The sequence below is a fragment of the Melozone crissalis genome, unplaced genomic scaffold (genome assembly GCF_028551555.1).
Source record: "Melozone crissalis strain CALT ecotype California unplaced genomic scaffold, PUWL_Pcris_2 ptg000014l_1, whole genome shotgun sequence".
In the NCBI taxonomy this organism is placed as follows: domain Eukaryota; kingdom Metazoa; phylum Chordata; class Aves; order Passeriformes; family Passerellidae; genus Melozone; species Melozone crissalis.
Window position 1 is genome coordinate 17,559,840 of NW_026535792.1, and position 21,825 is coordinate 17,581,664.

General features: G+C 47.7%; 1 protein-coding gene across 5 annotated transcripts in view; it reads right to left on the reverse strand.

Moving 5' to 3' along the window:
- Positions 1–21,825, reverse strand: part of NEO1 (neogenin 1) — a 176,936-nt gene that overhangs the window by 11,662 nt on the left and 143,449 nt on the right. For 3 of the 5 annotated variants that reach the window (XM_054272381.1, XM_054272379.1, XM_054272377.1), the window contains exons 14-21: positions 19,844–19,954; positions 15,525–15,719; positions 14,850–14,945; positions 13,652–13,875; positions 8,674–8,812; positions 6,114–6,221; positions 3,300–3,494; positions 2,124–2,156 (exon numbers count right to left, since the gene is read on the reverse strand). In XM_054272381.1, the coding sequence (XP_054128356.1) occupies positions 2,124–2,156; positions 3,300–3,494; positions 6,114–6,221; positions 8,674–8,812; positions 13,652–13,875; positions 14,850–14,945; positions 15,525–15,719; positions 19,844–19,954 (1,101 nt within the window). The remainder of the gene's footprint in view (positions 1–2,123; positions 2,157–3,299; positions 3,495–6,113; positions 6,222–8,673; positions 8,813–13,651; positions 13,876–14,849; positions 14,946–15,524; positions 15,720–19,843; positions 19,955–21,825) is intronic. The other 2 variants (XM_054272378.1, XM_054272380.1) reach the window with 2 other exon arrangements.

The following is a 21,825-nucleotide window of genomic DNA, read 5'->3' on the forward strand; positions in this document are numbered from 1 at the left end:
CAGCTGGAGCCCTAAAGCAGGTGAGAAGATGGAAAAGGGGATGGACAGGAGATGGCACACACTTCACATCCATCTTCCTGGTTGTATCTTCAAGAAGCAGAATGTCAGCCCATAAATGTGGCTGGTAACAGTAACTATGCAGAGATATAATGAGAGATATATAAAATATACTGCATTGAGGCTTCCAGGAAATATCTGAGAGTGCTGTGCAATGCTTTGTTAAAATAGCACCATAAAAAAAAACATGTGGAGCTTATTAACAAGATTAACAACAAATTAACTGAGAAGAATGAGAATTATCCAGGGGGAATGCTTCCAGTGAGCTCTGCAAGGACCTGTGCTTGGCCAATGCAGCTCAGTGTCCTGAATAACACCAGAAAGGAGAAGGGAACAACTGCCCTGAGGCTAGCAAGGCTCATCAGATGAGGGCTAAGAGAGAGAGACAATGTACAGGGATCCTCATGGAACCCATGTCCTCCTCCCTGATGAATTTAGGATGAAATTTAGGTACCCAGCCAAGGTGCTTCTGAGGATCCAGTTCCTAAACCCACAGATGAAGAGTTTAAACCTTTAAATGCATTCCAGGGAGCCCCAGCTCTTAGGTAGTGGGACATGTTTTAAGGAACAGTTTAAGAGAGCATTTGCTGGGATTGTTTTTCACTCAGCCTCTGAACCTCCTGTTACAATATAACAGACAGAGCATTTTAACTGTGGGTGACTTCAGGATGGGTTTACTCAATCAGAGACCTCAATCTTTGCTTTAGGATGAGGCCAGTGCAAGCACCTGACACCTGAGAGCAACAGGCCCTGAGTTCTGACCAAGCTCTGTGCTCCAGAAGGGTGTGGGAAAACAGAATGCTGTGCTGAGTTCAGAGGGAAACATTAAAGCAGACAAAGAGAGAAAAGGACAGAACCATTCAGGGCAGAGCATCAATCCCCTCTGGTTTTGCTCCCAGCCTAACTTGCTGGTTCTCCCCTGCAGCTCCCAGCCTGGCAGTTCAGTGCTGCTCCTCAGCTCCTCTCTTGCACTGCCTCTGCCTTCCCCTTTCCCACATTCCAGCTCCTGCCATGATTTCAGCTCTCTCAGTGTCCTTACAGGAATTCTCAAACAAAACTCCTGGCTTTGATGATTTATAAATAATAGGATGTGATAAAAATTGATCTTGACTAGAAGATGTTACTTTAGGGTGTAACACTGGCTGAAAAGGGGTTGGAACAGGGAGAAGCAGAAAACAGCAACTTTCACCTAAATCCCTGTAACCTTCCCCAATTCCCTGCTGCTGCAGGTGAGCAGGACAATGACACTGCAGCATCTGCTCCCCAGAGAGCCCCAGCCCCACCTCCAGGACACAGGGATGGGGATCCATTCACTCCCTGTACCAGCATCACCTGGTGCAGAGTCAAAGCACATTTAATAAATGACTGCAAGTGCCAAGCTGAGGAGCCAAGTGAGGAGCAGCTCCCTCAGAGCCCCTTTAGGATCTCTTTAATTGCATGTCTAAGCTGTTTGCCAATGGCCTTTTTAACTCATCCCTCCAGACTAATTCTCCCCCTTTTATGGGGCTTGTAGGTTATTTGGAAGAAAGCAAGCAGTGCCCTGGGACATCCACCTTCTAATTCGATGTGGGAAGCTCAAAGCTCCCATTTTTCAAGCAAACATTTTAAAACCTTAAGGCTTTTAGGAGCCAGTGCTGGGCTCCTCAGGAGAGTCTGGGCTCCAAATAAGCTGACAGGCAGAATCTCTCCTGCACGGAGCTTTCCAGGGCTTCCCTGCCTTTATTATGGAATGAATCCTCACAAGCAGCACTTGTGCTAACCAGAATCCCTTTGATCTTCCACCCCTTTGTACGTGGGCAGGGCTGGATGGGGCAGCACTGGCTCCAGAGCAATCCCCCAGCAGGATTCAGAGCTGGCACAGCCCCCATGGCCCTTCTGGGACATCTCTACAGAGATCCCTTCACATTCCTGCCACCCACAGCCTTCCAGCTCTCCCTGTCAGCACAGCAGGAACCACCCCCAGTCAGAGCAGCAGGGTCCTGCTCCACTCAGAAAATGTCACAGCACACGGACAGCAAACAGAACAGTGAGGGATGGAGAGAGGAGAAATGTGGCTGTTCATTTACCTTGGTCATTGGGCATTTTATCTGAGGACTCAGCTTAGTGGGGCAAGCACAGGGAGGAAAAAACAAGAGACACATCACAAGGATTGAAGGAGTGAGACAGAATTCCAAGTTTCCCACAGCACAGGGCACAGCTCTTGAAACTCACGTGGAGAAGTGTCCAAGGCCAGCCTGGACAGGGCTTGGAGCAGCCTGGGCTGGTGGAGGTGTCCCTGCCCATGGATGGGCTGTAGGGTCCCTCCCAATGATAGGATTCTATCATAATTCTATTTTTCCCAAGCTCTCTCCCATTTTACTCTTCACTATCTTTGCCCATCACCATCAGTTCCTGCTTCATCCCAGGAGTTCCCACTGCACCATCCCACTGCCAGAGCAGATGTGACACCGGACCTGGACTGTCACTGCAGCCACCCTGAGTCTGTACCAGCAGAACAGCCCAAAGGCCCCAGGCTCAGGGAACAGCCAGTGAACCCCAGAGCTGAGCTCCAGCCACAGGGATGCAGCATCCCATGAACTCTCCCACCTTGGTCAATCCCCAAGCCCTCAGCCCTGGAAACATGAACTACTGACCATAGAGCCATCCCTCCCAAAGGGAAAAACAGCCTCCCCATGGACTTGGTGTCACAACTTCCTCTGGTTTCTCCTGGCTTGGTACCCCTGTGCCCACCACCCTTTCCCTTTATAAGCTGCCTGCTCCATGTGGTTTTCCTCTTTCCCCCAGTTTGTCCTTTGGTGACAGCGTTACTGTGCTGGAATAAAACCTTGCAAAGAGCCTTTCTTGCCTCTATCACTGAGCCAGCTGTGGTGAGTGTGGAGTGGAGGTTTGACTGCATTGCCTGAATGTTAAATCAGCCTGCCTTTCCACAGGAGAGGCTTGCTGGGGACAAAGGACAGGCAGCAGCACCCACCACTAACACCCACTGGGGACAGGGGACAGGTAGCAGCACTCACCACTGTAACACCCACTGGGGACAAGGGACAGGCAGCAGCACCAACCACTTCAACGCCCGCATTTTTAACGGCACCCAACGTGGGGCAGAACCCAGGACCCTGGGATTGACACACTCATGCTCCAGGTTTGCCTTCCAGGGACTCACTCCATGCAAGCCCAAGCAGCCCTGCAGATCCCAGAGCTGCCTGTCCCACGAGCCCAGCCCTGCCCCTCCCCTTTGGGGGTACCTTTGGGGGTGCGGAACTGCACGGCCTCGGACATGGGCCCCATGCCCTTGGAGTTGCGGGCCTGGATCTTGAAGAAGTAGGGGGTGTCCAGGGTGAGCTCCTGGATCTGGTGGGTGAGCCTGTTGCCCACCACGGGCTCGATGACCCAGTCGTGGATCTCAGCGTTGACGTCCGTGCTGTAGTAGATGATGTAGCCTGGGCAGGAGGGGACAGTGCCACCCGTCAGGTGTGTGCCAGGGAAGCCACCAGCGGCTTCCCCAGTGTGCTCTGACTCTGGCACAAACATTAAAACCATCTTCAAATATCAGCCAGCCCTCCCAGCTTCCCTCTGAACTGCTCAAAGGAGATGGTAAGAGAAAAAAGCCATTTTAAATATTTCTCATCACCATTCCCTGAACGTGGACAAATTGCTATTTCCATCTCTTTACCTATTTATAGACCAATAAAGTAAAGTAAAGCTGCCATTATCAAAACATCCACAGAGGATTAATGTTACTGTGATATTTTTTGAAAAATCCCTTTGACAGGATTTTTTCTCCTGGGAAGATGAGAAGCCTCAGCTTCTCCATGTTTTACTCCTCTGGAATATAGTCTAGAAATGGTTTGTCCAAACATGTGAATTGTTTTTAATTAATAACCAGTCATCTTCAGCTGTGTTGGACTCTCTGTCACGAGTTTTCATTATCATTCTTGTCTAACCTTCTATCTGTCTCATTTCTCTTTCTTTGGTATAGTTTTAATAGATCATTTCTTTTAATATAATATCATAATATAATAAATCAACCTTTTAAAAAACTTAAAATCAAATTCTCATCTCTCACCTTGTCCTAAAAACCTCAACACCACAAATTAATATTATTTAAGTTACATTAAAACAACAAAACATTCTCATGCACAGCAAAACAATTTTTTTTTGTAATTATTTCATTATTTTTCAGTGTATTAACAAAGGCAACAAGAATCTGAAGAGAACTGAGGCTGCCCTGCACATCCCAGAAAAAAAGGTATGGGAAGGATTTATGTTCTGTTATAAAAATACAGTGAAGTCACCAATCATTATGCAGTAAAAACTTTATAACTATTTTATACAAGAAACACAGATCAGCATAAAATAAATACTTGAACCTCTATATATTTATATGCACACAGAAATAAATACTTGAATCTGTATTTAATATATATTGTATATAACACAATATACATGATATATTTTCATCTATTATTTATATATTTGTATCACTATTTATATCTATATTTACCTTCAAGTATTTATTTTCTATGTAACATATATGGAATACAAATTTTTATATTACTATATACGTTTTATATATATCTTGTTTATCTATATATCTCTACATCTGCAAGATACCTAAATGTGGGAGATGTTTTTGTAGATTTGTAGAGAATATATATATAAAATATGTATTATATAACATATATTAATATATAAATATATATAAAAATAAATAAATTTTTATATAGATGCTAAAAAGCATTATAAGAGTCTAGAGGCACAAGTACTGAATTAATTTCAGAGTGCCCTAATTAGTCAGCAGCTCTAACGATGCCCCAGCATGTGGGACCCAGAGTGGCCCAGCTCAGCATTCCATGGACAGGGGGCCCTGGAATGACATCACCACTCAGAATTCTGGCATCACTGACAGCACAGAGTGAGTTAATGATGAATTAATTAGTGCCTGAGCTGATGGGGATGTTCCCAGCAGAGGGCACTCGGGCCCCACATTCCAAAAACTGTGTGGGCACTGGAAAAGGGGAGCTGGAGATGGGAAAGGGGAGCTGGGGATAGGAAAGGAGAGCTGGAGATGGGATTTGGGAAAGGGGAGCTGGAGATGGGCTCTGGGAAAGAGGAGCTGGCACCTGCTGCACTCAGGCTTAGCCCTGAATCACCATTTTAGTTCATTTTTAAGCTGTTAACTGCTGCTTGTGCAAAAGCTGATAAATACTGAACAGTTCTGCTCCAAGGGTTTCCTTCACTGCCAGGGGATTTGGGGCTGGACAATGGGGTAATTTTGCCGGCCCTGTGCAGGTAATGCTGCTCTCTGTAGTTCTCTCCCCTCCCTTGGGTGTGCCTCAGTGTGAGACATTTGTGCCCCTCACTGGCAGCCAAATCCCTCCAGCAAAGGCTCCTGTGTCTCCAGCCAATCCTCCTTTCCCATGGAGAGGAAACATTTTGCTGCCTTTTCAGTGATTTCATCAGTTTTAGTCTCCTGGGCAGAGCCTGGGCTCCAGTCCTGCCCAGTCAGGTGTCCCAGGTTTGATTTCTGCACCATGGTTAATCCGGAGCTCAGACCCAAAATCACACACTGCCATTCGAATCTGATTTCAGCTTTAAACAAATTAAAATTGAAGTGATTATTTCAGAAAGCCCTTCCAAATGGGCTTGTGATGAACAGAAATTATAGAAGGGAATCAGTAATTATTACTGTCTGGAAAGTGATTTATCCTGTGTGGCAGTGGTGCAGTTAAAGGCAAATAACAGTTTACTCCCAATGGTTCTGTCAGGGGAACAGGAAACTGCTCTGAAGTCTGTTCTGTGGCACAAAAATGCCACAAAGATGACAAAGAGCATTGGGATGGCCTCTCCTAAATAAACCTCTGATGGACCAGAGGGGACATTGCTGGAGGCTGCTATTAGAACAGCACAAGGGTTATGGAGGTATTTAACTTCCAGCTGCATTTCCCACTGCAGTTAGCTCAGATGTGAGTGTATCTGGGTGAGAACAGCAGCAAGCAGTGGCTGTGAGCTCCTGAGGCTGGCAGAGCAGCTGGCAGCCCCAGGGCCCTGGTGCCCACCTGTGATTTTGCCGTTGGCCTCGGAGGGCGGCTGCCAGTTGACGATGATGGTGCGGGGCTTGCCCTCCTTGCTCACCACAGTCACGTCCTTGGGGGGAGAGGTTGGCACTGAAACAGAGCCAGAGTGTCAGCAAGGGCTGCCCTGTCACACCACAGAGCAGCCAGCTCAGGGCCTGGATCCCCATCTGATTATATTTGGGTTATTATGTATATTTGGGTGATTCTCTTTACTGCCATAAATCCCCCCCTCACTGGCCAGTGCCATCCAGGGGCAGTGCCTCCCTCCCATATGGAGTTCCCTCTTTCCAGAGCACTTCTGGCACCAGCTGTGATCCATGACTGAGCACCCTCAAAACTAGGCACAACTGACTTCTCACCAATCATCCCAAAAATCCTCCAAACTTTGTGAAAGATATATTCCATATAGATATTTCTATATTCTGAAACATCTCCCTGTTTCCAGGTTTATGGTGGACTCAGACCCAGCAGTGCCCATTTGCCACTTAAATCCCAATCAGCAAAGTAAATCCAGGAGCAACTCAGAATTCTACCAGCCTGGAATGGTTTGGGAATGGATCTCAAAGCCCATCCAGTGCCATCCCTGCCATGGCAGGGACACCTGCCACTGTCCCAGGCTGCTCCCAGCCCTGTCCAGCCTGGCCTGGGGCACTGCCAGGGATGGAACAGCCCCAGCTGCTCTGGGAACAACCTCTGGGCAAACCTGCAATGGCTCATTGAGCTCCTGAGGAATGATTTGTAATTTGGGAGGCATCTGCACCTCAGAGTGTCTCAAAGCAGAAGGATTTGCTGAACACAACCTTTTTCCTTGGGTTGCCAGAGAGCAGCACTGAGGGAAAGAAAGGAGGGGAGAGTTTTCCTTCTCCCATCAGCCTCTCCTGCCAAGAATTCAGGAAACAGCACAAATGGCTCCAGCAGAAAGGTGAAATCCTTGCTGTGAGCTCCAGAGGGCACTGACCATCCCTGCAGTGCCACATCCTGAAATCCAGGAGGCTCCTGAGGGGGCAACCCAGAGTAAATCCACCTTGGGTGTTTAATACAGCCATAGTAGCACTGAAATTTCTGCTTTTCCAGAGGTTTATGGAGGTGAGCTATTAGAAATCCATCCATAAATCCTCTGGGATGGCCACCAATTAATTATCCCTGTGATGAAGAGCTGGAAACGAGGGACAGCCAAAGCCCAGGAATTATTGTAACTATTGCCCCAAATATGTAAAAAAAGGATTCAGAGGAAACAAAATTAGAAAATTAGGAGTAGTCCACACAGGAATACACAGACAACACAGAGCCCAGAATTCCCTATTTTCCTTTTAGGAGCAAGTCCTGTACAACTTCTCAGGAGTACCCCAAAATAATAAGCCACTGACTCAGGAATTTGGCCAGTATTATAAATCACAAGATCTGTTATGAGAAAATATATTTAGCCTTTTTTTTTGTAATTTCTGTTTCAAATTTTCTCCTTAGTTCCCCAGCTTTTGGGTCATATCTGCAAATATCCCTTCCAAGCTCTTCAACCTGAGCCTTCCTGTTTAAATGCACTGAGCCCTCCTGCACTGTGCCCTTGCTCAGGGACTTTGTGTCAAATTCTCATTTAAAACCCTTTATTTGTGCAGCTTTTACAGTCCCTGCACTCAGAGCAGAGTTATGGCTGAGGATTGAACGTGTGTCAGCAGAAACACCAAATGCAGTGTTTAATGTGGGCTGGGAAAGGAGCCCCAGCCCAGAGCTGGCCCCACACCATGGAATTCCCACCCAAAACCACTACAATGGTTTCAAAAGCAATTGAAGCTCACTGGGACTTCAGAGAGTTCAGATTTTATCCTGGGTTTGCTTTTTCTGAAGCAGAAATTAAAGAATTTCTACTACAGACTATCTGGAAAATCTCACTAATTGTTTGCATGATTGATTTCTTGGCTGTATTTTAATTTAGAAGGAAACTCTGGGCTCATTTGGACTCTGGGCTTCTTGTCCTCCACAGTCCATCTAAAGAGAACCCTTCCCATAACAGGCAGTAAATTTAATTGCCCAAAGTTCATTTAACACTGCAGGGTAAGGAGAGCTAATGAGAGGCAGGTCAGGGAGAGGGCCTGGCCCTCACAGTCCCTGGGCCTGAGTTGTTCCTGGCAGCCTCAAACCCTTCTCTGTTCTGCACTGAACAGGAATTCAGAGCTCATTTGGATGTCTTAATGCCTACTGTGATTTTTCTGTCTTCATTTGCTCATGCACCTTCTCACTCTGTAACAATTATTCATCACATTTACAGCACATTTTAATTATTATTTGCTGAAGTGTTTTCTTTGTATTTGCTGTTAAGGTGCTTTTTGTGAGACTTTCTTCTCTCCTGCCCATGAAGTGTGGTACATTATTCATGACTTCTCTGTAATTTGATGTAAATTCTCCTGCAATCATCCCTTGCAATTTTCAAGTGTGTTGTTGTTTTTTTAATCAGAATTTCTGCCTGAACTATTCAGACCCCCCCAGCAAGTGTTAATCAGCAGAACCATTTCAGATGAAGGTTTCTTTGGGAATATCCCAGCAGTACCTAATTCAAAGGTTGTCCCATGTGCTGTCATGCTCCAGGTGCTGGATCTCCTGCCCTTGGTCACCATCACTGAGAACTCGTAGAGGGTGTTTGGCTTCAGCCCCGTCACCAGATAGCTCAGGGTGGTGGCATTTGCAGTCTGCAAGGGAAAGCAGGGTCAGCACTTCCCAAAGCACAGCCCTCACACAGCCCCAGCCCCTGCTCCCAGCATTTCCATAACCACAGTCATTAATTAGGGCTGCTTCTTCTCTGGCGTGCAAATTCATTAATCAAATATCAACGTTTATCCTCCACTAGAAATGCTGCAATCAGCAGGAGCACTTACCAGCAGTCAATTAGAAATGAAAAAACACAATCCAAGGGCCAGGGCCCACTTGTTCTGCAGTGGTTAAACCCCTGTTTACCTTGGGGTTGGTTTACAGCATTTCATTAACTCTTCTGGCTGGGGAAAACAAAAAGCACAGCAAGGAACAGTCCTGCCTTGGAACCTCAGCTGCCTCCCAGATCCCTGCTGGAATTTCCAGAACAACCTTAAATGTAATAAACAACCAACTAAAGACACACTTGTGAGACTTGAAGAGAATGAAGCTTTGCTAAAATGTAGATTCTTTTCAGACAAAAATGGTGATTTAGGATCACACAGGGAAACTCCACGTGGGTCATAGTGGAATTTGTAATTCAGCATTTCTAAAGATCTGGTATTTGTTATCAATGGCTTCAGCACCAACAGAATGTGCTGGAGGCCCATGGAAAAGAGGGAAAGCTGTATTTACAGATAAGTATATTCCCCACCTTGACCTGTGGTGTTAACACAGAATTAAGGAGTTGTTGTAGGATCTGACAGGGCCATACAACAACTGCAGCAGCCACTGCCTCCAGAAACCCCTGAGTGCAGCTGATTTATTGCAAGGTAAAGGCACCTTTCCTGAAGGCTCCAGCAGTGACAAAGAAACCCTGAGATCTCCAATCTCTTCATTGCTTTTTTCTTCCAAGGGATGGAAGTTCAGGAAATGCTGATCCAAGGGATGGCAGGAATTTGCTGTCTGTGGCCAGACAACAAAGACTCATAACATGAATTAAAATTCACCCCTCCACTGGCTTTCAGCCTCTCCTTGGTGAGGCTCAGTGCAGTTTGGAGAGGGTGGGACTGTGCCTGAGGGGCTGGGGCACAGCTGGAAGGAAGGGGCACAGCTGGAAGGAAGGGGCACAGCTCCCTGGGGAATGCAGTCCTCGTGGAGGGATGGAGTGACAAGTCCAAGGCAGGAATCTTTCCCTCCCATCTGGCATTCCCAGCTGCCTTACCCCAAAAAGCTCTTCCTCTCCAGGATGCTGCAATTCCCAGCAGTATTGAAGCACTCCAATATTTGGATTATTTTATGTGGCAGCTAGGCTCCTTTTACAGGTGAAAAGTTCTGGTTTCCATTTCTGGCTTTGAATCTTGGGATCTTACAGTTTCCCTTTGCATCCCACTGAGTGTAAATGACATAGCTGAGCCCCCCTGGAAGTGTCAGACCCCACAATTTAACAGCACTTCATTATTTTAACATCCCAGCCTATCCCACAGCACCAAACCCTGCTCACCTGCTAGAAATAAACTCCATAAATATTACTCTATTATCTTTTATGCAGTCCTAAAAGATCCAATGTTTCATTTTATTGATTCCTGATGGATCCCAGGTAACTGCAGGACAACCCCACACACCAACAAGGGGGCTCTGGAAAACTGCTCCATTGTTACAGTTTTATAAGTTGTGAGTTTTACAGTGCTTCACTAATAAAGTAAAAAAAATGGAGCTTTATTTCTCTCTTTATAAGGTCTTTTAAGGATAAACTGTCTAATTAAGAAATGATACTTAAATTATTTTTACTAACTACTGTGTCTTGCAATGTGGATTTTTTATCTAATTACACAATACCACTCAAATTCATGAAGAAGAAGGTAAAAAAGCAGGACTAGCTTCTAAAATTTTCATCTTGCTTTATATATATTACTATATTCTAAAACTAAGTTTTCTGCTATGCGATACTACACACTTCTATTTAAACTATACTCTCACAATTCTAGTTCTGTTATTCAATTTTGGAAGTTCTTTTAATGGCTTCAGGTTAAATGTAGTGTTCATTTGGGGGTCAGTATCTGACAGCACAGAAAGTCTAAAATGCTCAGTAATCAGGGTTCTAATAACCCTGTTAGTGCAGAGAGAGCTCAAACACAGGAGTGTTCCTGAGTTTCCAGGCTCAGACTGGCACAATCCTGTCCTGAGCACTGAAATCCCTTTACACAAACAAAGCTCCTCAGGAGGAAGCACTGGTGTGGGGACCACACAGCTCCTTCCCAGCAGTCTGGGACAGGGCAGCATCAGAACATCTCAGTGAACAGCCCCAACACCCAATTCAGGGATGAGGGAGGATGAGACCCCTCTGAGTTGAGCAGAGGCAGCTCTGGAGGCTGCAGAGGTGACTCAGGAGCTCTGTCCCCAGGAATGGGGACCCCAAAGGCTCTGGGTGCAGAGCAGGAGCTGCACAGGGGCCAGGACAAGCACTGCCCTCACTGCACTCTGGTTCTCAGCCTGACTGACCCAGCACTCCCTGCAGGGGCTCTGCCCTCCCAAAAAACATCCAGCAGGGCAGGAGAGCACTTCCAACAGGAACAAGGGGAGGAAAGCAGGATGAGGGCTCTCCAGACACCACAGGTTACACGTGACTGCAGCAAATTGCTCAAACTTCTCTCCTTCAGGCAAATCCTTTTTACCTTTCTGAGTAATTTTAAATTATGTTCCATCATTCTGTGTTGGTTTTGGTCACAGTAAAACTTGTTGCCCGCTGACCACCAGCACTGGAACAACAGGACTATTCCTGTTTTATTTAAATTTACTGTTTTATTCCATCTTCTATTTTATTTCATTCTTTTAAGCAATTAGCTAATGAAACTGCAGCTTTATTTAAACCACTCCTGAGACAACCTCTGCACATGACTCAGGAATGTGGCCCAGAAGCCTTTAGAGGAGGAATACACACATATTTACATCTTTTAATTTCAATAAAGAAAAGATCGGGATTATAACAAGCTGGCTCTGCAGGAGCATAAAGGGAGCTCCACTGGCTGGGTATTTTAACAACCAGTTCCTCTGAGTCTCATTACAAATGTGAAATTTGCAGTCAGCAGCTCTGAGCCCTCCAGGTAACTCTGAAAATTAATAAAAAAATCCAACCAAACACCAAACCAAACCCCAAATCCAGTCTCCAAATCAAAACACATGAAAATGGAGGAAGGCAAGGATATAATAAAATTTTTGTTGTGTATTTTGAAGCCAGTCTGTTCCCAAAGGAAAAGTTCCCTATTAGTTTGCAGGAAGTGAAAAGGCTCTAAAAGGGAACTCCAAACCAGGGGGGTAAATCTGTTTTCCCTGCATGGCTCAGTGAGGGGACCCAGTCACACAGCCCTGGCAACTTCAGTGACTCTCCAGAGGGGAGCCCACACCTCCAGAGGGGAGCCCCCACATCCCAGGGACTGGGGCAGGGGGAGGCTTCAGACTATCACTGTGCACAGAGCACAACAACTCTGGAAATTCCTGTTCCCTCCCTGGAGCAGCTCTGCCACAACACCCCAGAGCTGCAGCACCTTCCAGGGGACACCAAAGAACTGCTCCCACCTGACCCAGAGCAATCCTGGCCCTCCAAGGTCCCCAGGCTCATCCCAGCAGCATTCCCAGAGCTGTGCCTCCAGCTGTGGGGCTGGAAGGATCCTGCCCCTCCAGGGAGCCCAGCAGAGTTCCCAGAGCTCTGCCTTGCCCCAGAGTTGGAGGAATTTGCCTCTCCAAGGAGGCCAGCAGAGCTCCCACAGCTTGCCCTGGGAGAGGAGCTGGAGGGATCTGCCCCTTCAATGAGGCCAGCAGAGTTCCCAGAGCTGTCCCTTCAGCTAGGAGTGGAACTGGAGGGATCCTGCTTCTCCAAGGAGCCCAGCAGTGCTCCCACAGCTGTGCCTTCCCCTGGGAGTGGGGCTGGAAGAATCTGCCCCTCCAAGGAACCCAGCAGAGTTCCCAGAGCTGTGCCTTCAGCTAGGAGTGCAGCTGGATGAATCCTGCCTCCCCAAGGAGCCCCCCAGTGCTCCCCGAGCTGTGCCTTGCCCTGGCATTGAAACTAGAGGATCTTATCCCTCCCAAGAGCCCAGCAGAGTTCTCAGAGCTGTGCCTTGCCCCAGAGTTGGAGGAATCTGCCTCTCCAAGGAGGCCAGCAGAGCTCCCACAGCTTGCCCTGGGAGAGGAGCTGGAGGGCTCCTGCCCTTCCAAGAAGGCCAGCAGTGCTCCCAAAGCTGTTTATCACTGGGAGTGGAGGAATCTGCCCATCTAAGGAGCCCAGCAGTGCTCCCAGAGCTGTGCCTTCCCCTGGGAGTGGAATCCTGCCCCTCCAGGGAGTCCAAGCAGAATTTCCAGAGCTGTGCCTCCAGCTAGGAGTGGGGCTGGAGGGATCCTGCAGTGCTCCCAGAGCTGTGCCTTGCCCTTGGAGTGGAGCTGGAGGAATCTGCCCCTCCAAGGAGCCCAGCAGAGTTTCCAGAGCTTACCCTTGGGGTGGAACTGGAGGGATCTGCCTCCAAAGAGCCCAGCACAGTTTTCAGAGCTGTGCCTTCAGCTGGGAGTGGAACTGGAGGAATCTGCCCCTCCAAGGAGCCCAGCAGTGCTCCCAGAGTTGTGCCTTGCCCTGGAGCTGGAAGGATCCTGCCCCTCCAAGAGTCCCCCAGTGCTCCCAAAGCTGTGCCTTGCCCTGGGAATGAAGTTGGAGGAATCTGCCCCTCCGAGGAGCCCAGCAGAGCTCCCAGAGCTTGCCCTGGGACTGGACTTGTAGGATTTCTGCGCCTCCAAGGAGCTCAGCTGTGTCTTGCCCTGGGAGTGGAACTGGAGGGATCCTGCCCCTCCAAGAGCCCAGCAGCACCCCCAGAGCTGTGCCTCACCCTGGCTGGGCAGCTCCCAGCCCTCAGTACCTTGTACTTGGTGTTGGCAGGGATGTTGGTTTTCCAGCGGACGGTGTAGAAGCGCGCGTCCGTGATCTTCTGGTTCTTGGGCAGGGAGTTGTCTGCCCAAGTGATCCTGATGGTGTCATGGCTCAGGATGGAAGCCTGAACTCCCACCGGGGGCATCATGGGAGACGGATCTGGCACTGGAGTGTATGGAGCATTAATAACAAACAAATCAACCTCGGAAGTGTCTGCCCAATCCGGGGTTTAGAATTAAAAAGGGAGGAGGTGGCATTTTAATGTCAACCAAAATAAAAAAAAAGGGGATGCAGGGAAGTGCAATGAGATGGAAGGTGAGGAATGGAGAGAAAGAGAGAAAAGCCAGAGTTAATAGGTGACATTAGACTGGGCAATAACATCACTCTTGCATTGTCCTCCCTCCTCCAGACAGTAAGACAACAAATCCCTGTTGGCATAGCCCTAATTAGTGCCCAGGGCACTCAGCCATGGCCTGAGAACCCCAAACACTCAATCACTGTAACTTCATCTGCATGGAGTGTCACTGAGTCCTCTCCCAGAAAACAAAGAGGAGGACACAGAGCTGGAGGTCTGGATGGGCAGGTGCCACTTTCCAAACACCCAGGGACCTCCCAAAGGCACCTTCAAAGGGAGGTTCCAGTGAGAGACCAACTTGCAGTAACTGTAAAACTGCAATTCCAGCATCCTCTAGGGAATCTCCAAGCATTCCAGCTCATCAGGACTAACCCCAAGTGTTGCACCTCCACCAAATTCCTGGGTGGTATCAGCAGGCTGGGAGAGAGCCATGGCATGGCAACAGCTCACCTGCACACTGCTCTGCTTAAACCCTTTATGGATTACAAATCCAAAATAAAAACTGCCCAGATTTTGTTTAGTGTGAGTGACAACAGAGGGACACAAAGCAAACACAGGCATCATATTAAAAAATCTCAGGGCAAAAGGCCATAACCCCCCAGCCCAGGGCCTTTAGAGCTGCACCCACGTGGGCTGTGCTCAGTAGGGGGAACACTGGAGTTAGAACATCCATTAGTAGCTGTCAGGTGAGTTTGGAACTTAAATGAGCCCAATTTAGGTGGTTTATCAGAACGAGCAAGGCCAAGCAGTGACAGGGACAGAGAGCAGGGGATGAGCAGGCAGCAGGACCCTGCCATCAGCCCAGCCCATCCCAGCTGGGGGCAGCACTCACCCGAGTGGGGCCGGGTCACAGCGCTCTCGTACAGGGGGATCCCCTCCCCCACGTTGTTGAAGGCTTTCAGGGTTATCACATAGTGGGAGCTGGGATCTGAAGGGGAAAGAAAAGAAATGAGCACAGCCAATGAATCCTGCTCTCTGCTTCTCCATACCTTCTTTGTCCCAATTTTAATTTTGAACTGGAATATGTGATTTGAGCTGAGGAAGTCTCCACACAGACCTTCTGCTCATGGCCGCAGAATCCCAGAATGGTTTGGGTTGGAAGGGACCTTAAAGCCCATCTCATTCCAGCCCCTGCCTGGGCAGGGACAGCACAGCTCAAGTCTGTGGCTACAGCACAGCCTTTACTACCTTTAAGCACAGCCAAATCAGGAGTGAGAAAAACAATTCAGAACAAAACCAAAATGACTCAAAGCTCTGATTTGATGGAATTCCCAATATTGCCGTTTCTCTCACTCTCAGACTGTTTTACCTCCCACAGAGAGCCCTGTGGAGGGGTGAATCTTTATTTTCCTGTTAAAGGAGCCACCAGTGAATGCTGGTGACATTTCAGTCCCTTTTTCTCCCGCAGCTCCGCACGGAGCACGCCGAGCTCAGGCTGCTGCTCACACAGGAGCTGTTCCAGGAGTGCAGAGCTCAGGAGGCTGGGCTGGGGCCCAGAGGCACTCACCCAGGTTCTCAATGGTGTAGTATCTCTGCTTGTAGTCCACCTTGATGGTCTGGGCGTGGGGGCTGCCGATGCCATAGCCGATGGCGTAGCCCCTGACCACCACGTCCTGGTTCTCGGGCGGGGTCCAGCTCACCACGATGCTGGTGACCAGTGGGCGCACGTGCAGCGAGCTGGGCACCTCGGGCACGCGGCTCTCTGCAGGGACAGAGGGGTGTCACAATTCAGCACATCCCTCTGGCTGGCCTGGATTGCCCAAACCCCTGCCAGGGGGCTCAGAGATCCTGGCACAGAGCCCAAGGCACATGTGATTTTGATTATAACCCATGGAAAAAGTTATCAACCTTGTATGAGGAGCTGCAAGCCACAAAAGTCTAAAAAGAATAATAATTAAGTTTGCCACAGGGTGAAAAATAGATTTTTGGGGTTTTAGAATGGGGGTTCAAGGGGCAAGATGGAGGAATACGGGCATGTCCAGCCTTTCTCCTTCTTCTACTTGGCCTCCATCTTCTGCTGTGACGGTGGCACTTTTGGATTGGTTTAAGGTGGAAACTCACTGTCTAACATAGATGATAGGTTTTGGGAAGTTATTGTAAATAATGTACACGTAGTTTTTAGTATAAAAAGATAACACCCCCCCTGAGGGTGGTCAGTGTGCCTCTGTCTGACCTGCTGAGCTGACCTCGGCAGGCCAGAAAATAATTTTATCATTAAGAAACAATGAACAACCTTGAGAACGAGAACTGAAGAGTTCTGATTCCTTCTTTGACTGCCAGGCTGGGAAAAGAGACTTTGTGACACATCTCAGGGTCACTGTGAACAGCAGAATCCCCAAGAGGGAGGCAGTGCAAGGCCTTCTCTCAATGAAAGGCACTGCCATGGAGCCCAGGAGGCAGGAAGGGCAAATAAAATGTGTGTTGGAATGAGCACAATGAAACTTTGGGGTGCAGCAGAGAGCAAAGAGCTCCAAGAGCAGAATGTTAACATTATATTCCAAGAGATTCACCCTTTAAAAGGCAGCACAGCTGTGCTGAAGCTTAGGGGGTTGGGATGGTTTTTGTATCAGATCTGTTTGGGCAGATCCATGTTGCCCATGTCATTACCCAGTTTTATCCCATCCTTTCCCTCCACAAATTAATCTAACTTCAATTCCATCCTATTCCTTAATTGTGGGTATTACGGTAATTACATGGAAAAGAATTTCTCAAAAATTAAACTTTTTAAATTCATATTCCTTTCTCCTCTTACTTTTTAAATGTATAGAAAGTATGAGGTGCAGGAATGTGCCCCCTGTTGACTGAGTGACAAAACTATTCTTTGTCCCCTTTAAAGGAAAGAAGTCCAGAAGTTTCTCTCCTTTATTAAGTGAAAAGACACCTCATAGGCCTGGGGGACTTCAGCTCAAACTTAAAGACAGCTAATTCAATAGAAGCCAAAAAGTCTTGCCTAGGCAATTTAGTAGAAAAAGGAAAGAACAAAGAAATTAACTGCTTTTGTAAAGTGTTTTTACCAGGAGCAAGAACATCTAGCATCTAGCTGGGTTTTTCTGTTTGTTATTTTGCCTTTTATTAAACCTTTTAATTTCTAACACTGCAACAGAAGCCATCCTGCTGATTTGTATGCCTCCAAAAGTAGTTTGAGCCATCTTAGGTGTGTTACAGGCTTCCAAAAGCTTATTAGACCGGGCCCAAAGAAGTTACTACAACACATTTTACATCACTTTTCTGGTGACGAAAGAAAAGTTCCTGAGCTGGTTGTGGCATTAAATAGGATATTCCACAGCTGTAAGAACTGCACTGCACAGGGTTCTCCTCACTTGTCCTACAGCTGTCCCTGCCCGGATCCTTGGATTCCCAGAATTCATACAACATAAGCAGGAACTGCACAGCAAATAGTGTCCACATCAAATGTTCAGATCCTTCCCCCAAAGCAACCCAAGTCTCACCCCACCCCACAGAGCCACAGAATGTGTCCCAAACTCCAGAACACTTCACAATGTGCCACTGTAAGCCCCTAATATTTCTCCTAAGAGGCTTTTCCCCACTGTTGAGCGGAACCAAAAGCAATCTGCCACCCATCCCTGGAGCGTCCCTAACTTTGGGTTCACTTCTCAAAAATGAAATCAATCCCTTTGTTGTGGATTAGGGATAATTCCCTGCACCAGCAAACAGAGCTCCCCACTCCAAATGGAATCAAGGACTTGTGCTTCCTGCAGGGATTTCTTTTTAATGAAACACACTGCATTTCTCTACAAACATTTAATAAAGCACCGCAACAGGATTAGCAGGATCACAGCACAGCCCTGGCCCCCAGCCCAGGGAGCTCTGGGGCTGCTGCTGACACAGCCCAGCAGCTCCAGCTCCCAACCATCAAACACAGCACAGCTCCAAGAGCAGCACCAGAGGTGACATTTCCACTGCCCTGGGGACAAACTCTGTACAACTGCTCAACATCTCCTGCTCTGCACTCAGGGGGAACCTGCTCCAAATCCAGAGTGGAATTGTAACACTCCTGCTCCCCTTTACATCCATGGCACTCTCCTGGGAATTCTTTGCTATTTAAACTCAAAAAGCAGCCATGGAATAAAAAGAAATGATGCCTCATGTGTCTGTTGAACCTAAGAAATGCAAGATGAGCTGTAAATTCATTTGCATGTGTTAAAATTATTCAAATGAGCTTTTTAAAGAAAGAAACCCAAGAAACACAGTGTGCACACACAGATCTCACAGGTGTGTGCAGAGTTATATGAATATCATGTTATCTTAAATGTCAATTTTTATTACTTTATTCAAGGGAAAGAATGTGTAGAAAGTCAGATTTCCTGCAATAGAGGTGAAAAAAATTTAAATGACAAAGCAAACAGAGAAGGAAAAGGTTATTGTTCTTCTTCCTCCTTCTGCCCTGTTGAAATTTAAATTTAACCCTGGTGCTGTCCTCTGGCAAAGTGTTGCTAACTCCAGCTCAGGGACATTCCAGTGCCCTGTGAGGTGCCCATGTACAGAGCTCTGCCCACTGTGGGGACCTGGCAGCTCCAAGGGTGTGTCACATCCACCAAGGGCCAACAGACACAGGGATCAAGGAATGCCCAGTCCCCACACCCCAGAACTGCTCTGTGCACACCAGAGAAGGAGCAGCAGGAGGAGCAGGATTAAGCTGAGCATCAGCTTTGCACAGACAGAGATGGGAGAAGGGTTTCCCAGGCTTCCCAAGCTGGCTGCTGAAGGATCCTCCAGCAGCAGAGAGCAAATCTTGACCCATTTCCATGATTGCACCTCCCAGCTGCCAGGATGGCAGAGCTGCTCTGACACAGCACACAAATCCATGGGCTTGGTGGAGCAGACCCTCTGTTGAGGAGAACCCTTTAGAGCACATGCAAAGAGCTTTGGAATATCCCATTTAATGCTCCCAACAAGCTCAGGAACCTTTCTGCCATCATCAGAATTTTCAATGTAATTATTCTAATACCCACAATTCCAATATAATTTATATTTAATACCTACAACAGAATTTCTGATGGGAGATGTGGTGCAGAAAATATAGAAAATATAATTCATCTCCTTTTTCTTCTGTGCAAAATGAGTTACTGTGGGTCAAAGAAAGCACAGCACCACCATGGGGGTCAGACTGCAAAGGGCTGAGGCTGAGAATGTTTTCAATTATTTCTTTCCTATTGTGACATCTCATTGTCACTATGAATGAGCATTAACATACAGCTCTAGGAAGGGTAGAAGCAGCTCCATTTCAAGCCACCTTATTGACTTGGCAAGAATTTTCTGTTAAAACAGAAATTGATGACAACCCTAAATAAATCCCATTGTACACCTAGGACTGAAGTGAAATCACAGAGGTTTGCTGTTCAAAGGCAGCCAAGTGTCAGTGCAATGAAGTTAATGGATTCCCCATTTTTCAGGGAAATGAAGTGAATGGATTCTCCATTTTTCAGGGAAATTAATTGAATGGATCCCCCAATTTTCAGAGAAATTAAGTGAATGGATCCCCCATTTTTCAGTGAAGTGAAGTGAATGGATCCCTCATTTCTCAGTGAAATGAAGTGAATGGATCCCCCCATTTTTCAGTGAAATGAAGTGAATGGATCCCCCATTTTTCAGTAAAATGGATTCCTCCATTTTTCATTGAAGTTAATGGTTCCCCCATTTTTCAGTGAAATGAAGTGAATGGATCCCCCCATTTTTCAGGGAAGTGAAGTGAATAGATCCCCCATTTTTCATTGAATTGAAGTTAATGGTTCCCCCATTTTTCAGGGAAATGAAATTAATGTTCCCCCACATTGCTGTCCCAGCCCAGGGCTGTCTCTCTCTCACCATCCAGGTCGCTCTCAAAGGTCTCAGCTGACACCCAGTCAGTGGCGGGGCCGGTGCCGTTGATGGTCATGGCGGCCACGCGGAAGCTGTACTCAGTGCCCCGCTCCAAACCTGTGGGACAGGGGACATTCCCACAGAGACATCAGGACAGGGATTCCCACAGATCCCACAGGCCAGCAATTCCCACAGATCCTATAGCTCCATCAGGATAGGAATCCCCACAGCTCCATCAGGAGAGGAACTCCCACAGATCCATCAGCCCAGCAATTCCCACAGATCCTACAGGTCCCACAGCTCCATCAGGACAGAAATTCCCACAACTCCATCATCCCAGCCATTCCTACAGCTCCATCAGCCTGGCAATTCCCACAGCCCAGCAATTCCCCCAGATCCCAGGGATCCCACAGCTCCATCAGCACAGGAATTCCCACAGATCCTACAGCTCCATCAGGATAGGAATCCCCACAGCTCCATCAACCTGGCAATTCCCACAGATCCCAGAGATCCCATAGCTCCATCAGCCCAGCAATTCCCACAGCTTCTACAGGTCCCACAGCTCCATCAAGATAGGAATTCCCACAGATCCCTCAGATCCCACAACTCCATCAGCCCAGCAATTTCCACAGCTCCACCACCTTGGCAATTCCCAGAGATCCCAGTTAAATCCCAGAACCATGGATAACACAGCCTTCCACTCCCATTGCCCTCCAGCATCAGCGCTGGAAGGGACTGGGAGGGCCTGCTGGCAGCCAGGCTTTAACTCAGGGCTGGTAATTAGTTTAATTAATTAGTTTTAAGAACAGGAACACTGCCACCATCACCAAACCTGCAGGTGGCACAGAGGCAGCAGGTGAGCAAACTCACACACCTGATTAATGTATCTAAAAGTCTGCACAAAAAAAATCAGAGCACTGTGAAAAGGAACTCTAAATTTGGTATATTGAACCTCTCCAGCAGGTTTTGTTGCTGGCAGAAATATCCTGGAATTACAGGAATATCTCAATTCTGTGAGAAAACTGAGACTTGCTAAGTCACAGCTGGAGTTGCTGAGAAAAAATCAGAGTATCTTGTTAGAAACTCTTCCAGAATCTCCCAGTGTCTTCTCTTTTGATCAAGTATTCATTTACAGGGTTTTTAAAGAGGAACACAATGTAGTGTTCCTCCTGCTCTCATGCACTGCTCTCCTGTGACTGACACATGTGACTGACACTAAGTGAGGGACTAGGCTGGATTTTTAAGTGCACTAAAGGATGAAAGGCATTCCTTCTAGAACATTCCATGGATGCCCCAGGTCAGCCATTCGCAGGGCTCAGAGCTGGGCCCAGGTGCCTGTGCCAACCCTGCCCAGCCCCTGCTCCTCTGCCCTCCTCACCTTCATCTCTGGCATCTGGGCACACAATGAGCCCAGTCACCTTCTCCAGACCTTTTATAAACATTTTATAAGGAATCATCAAATCAGGGCTAGCAATCAGGTCACCAGGCCCCAGGCACCACCTGCAGCCCACAGGACCCCAGAGCTCCTTTGGGAGCTGCTTCTGTTTGTCTTTCAAGGCAGGAACCCAATGGGATCCTGTCCCTGAGCCCCCCAAACACAGCCAGGGACCCCAGGGAGGACAGGAGCCCACAGGAGCCCAATGGGATCCTGTCCCTGAGCCCCTAAACACAACCAGGGAGGAAAGGGCACTGTAGGAACCCAATGGGATCCTGTCCCTGAGACCCCTAAGCACAGCCAGGGACCCCAGGGAGGACAGGACCCTGTAGAAACCCAATGGGAACATGTCCCTGAGCCCCTAAACAGGAACTCAATGGAATTCTAGCCCTGACCCCTAAACACAGCCAGAAGGAACAGGACTCCACAGAAACCCTATGGGATTCTGTCCCTGAGCCCCCTAAACACAGCCAGAGGGGACAGGACCCCACAGAAACCCAATGGGATCCTAACTCTGAGCCCCCTAAACACAGCCAGGCACCCCTGAGTAGCA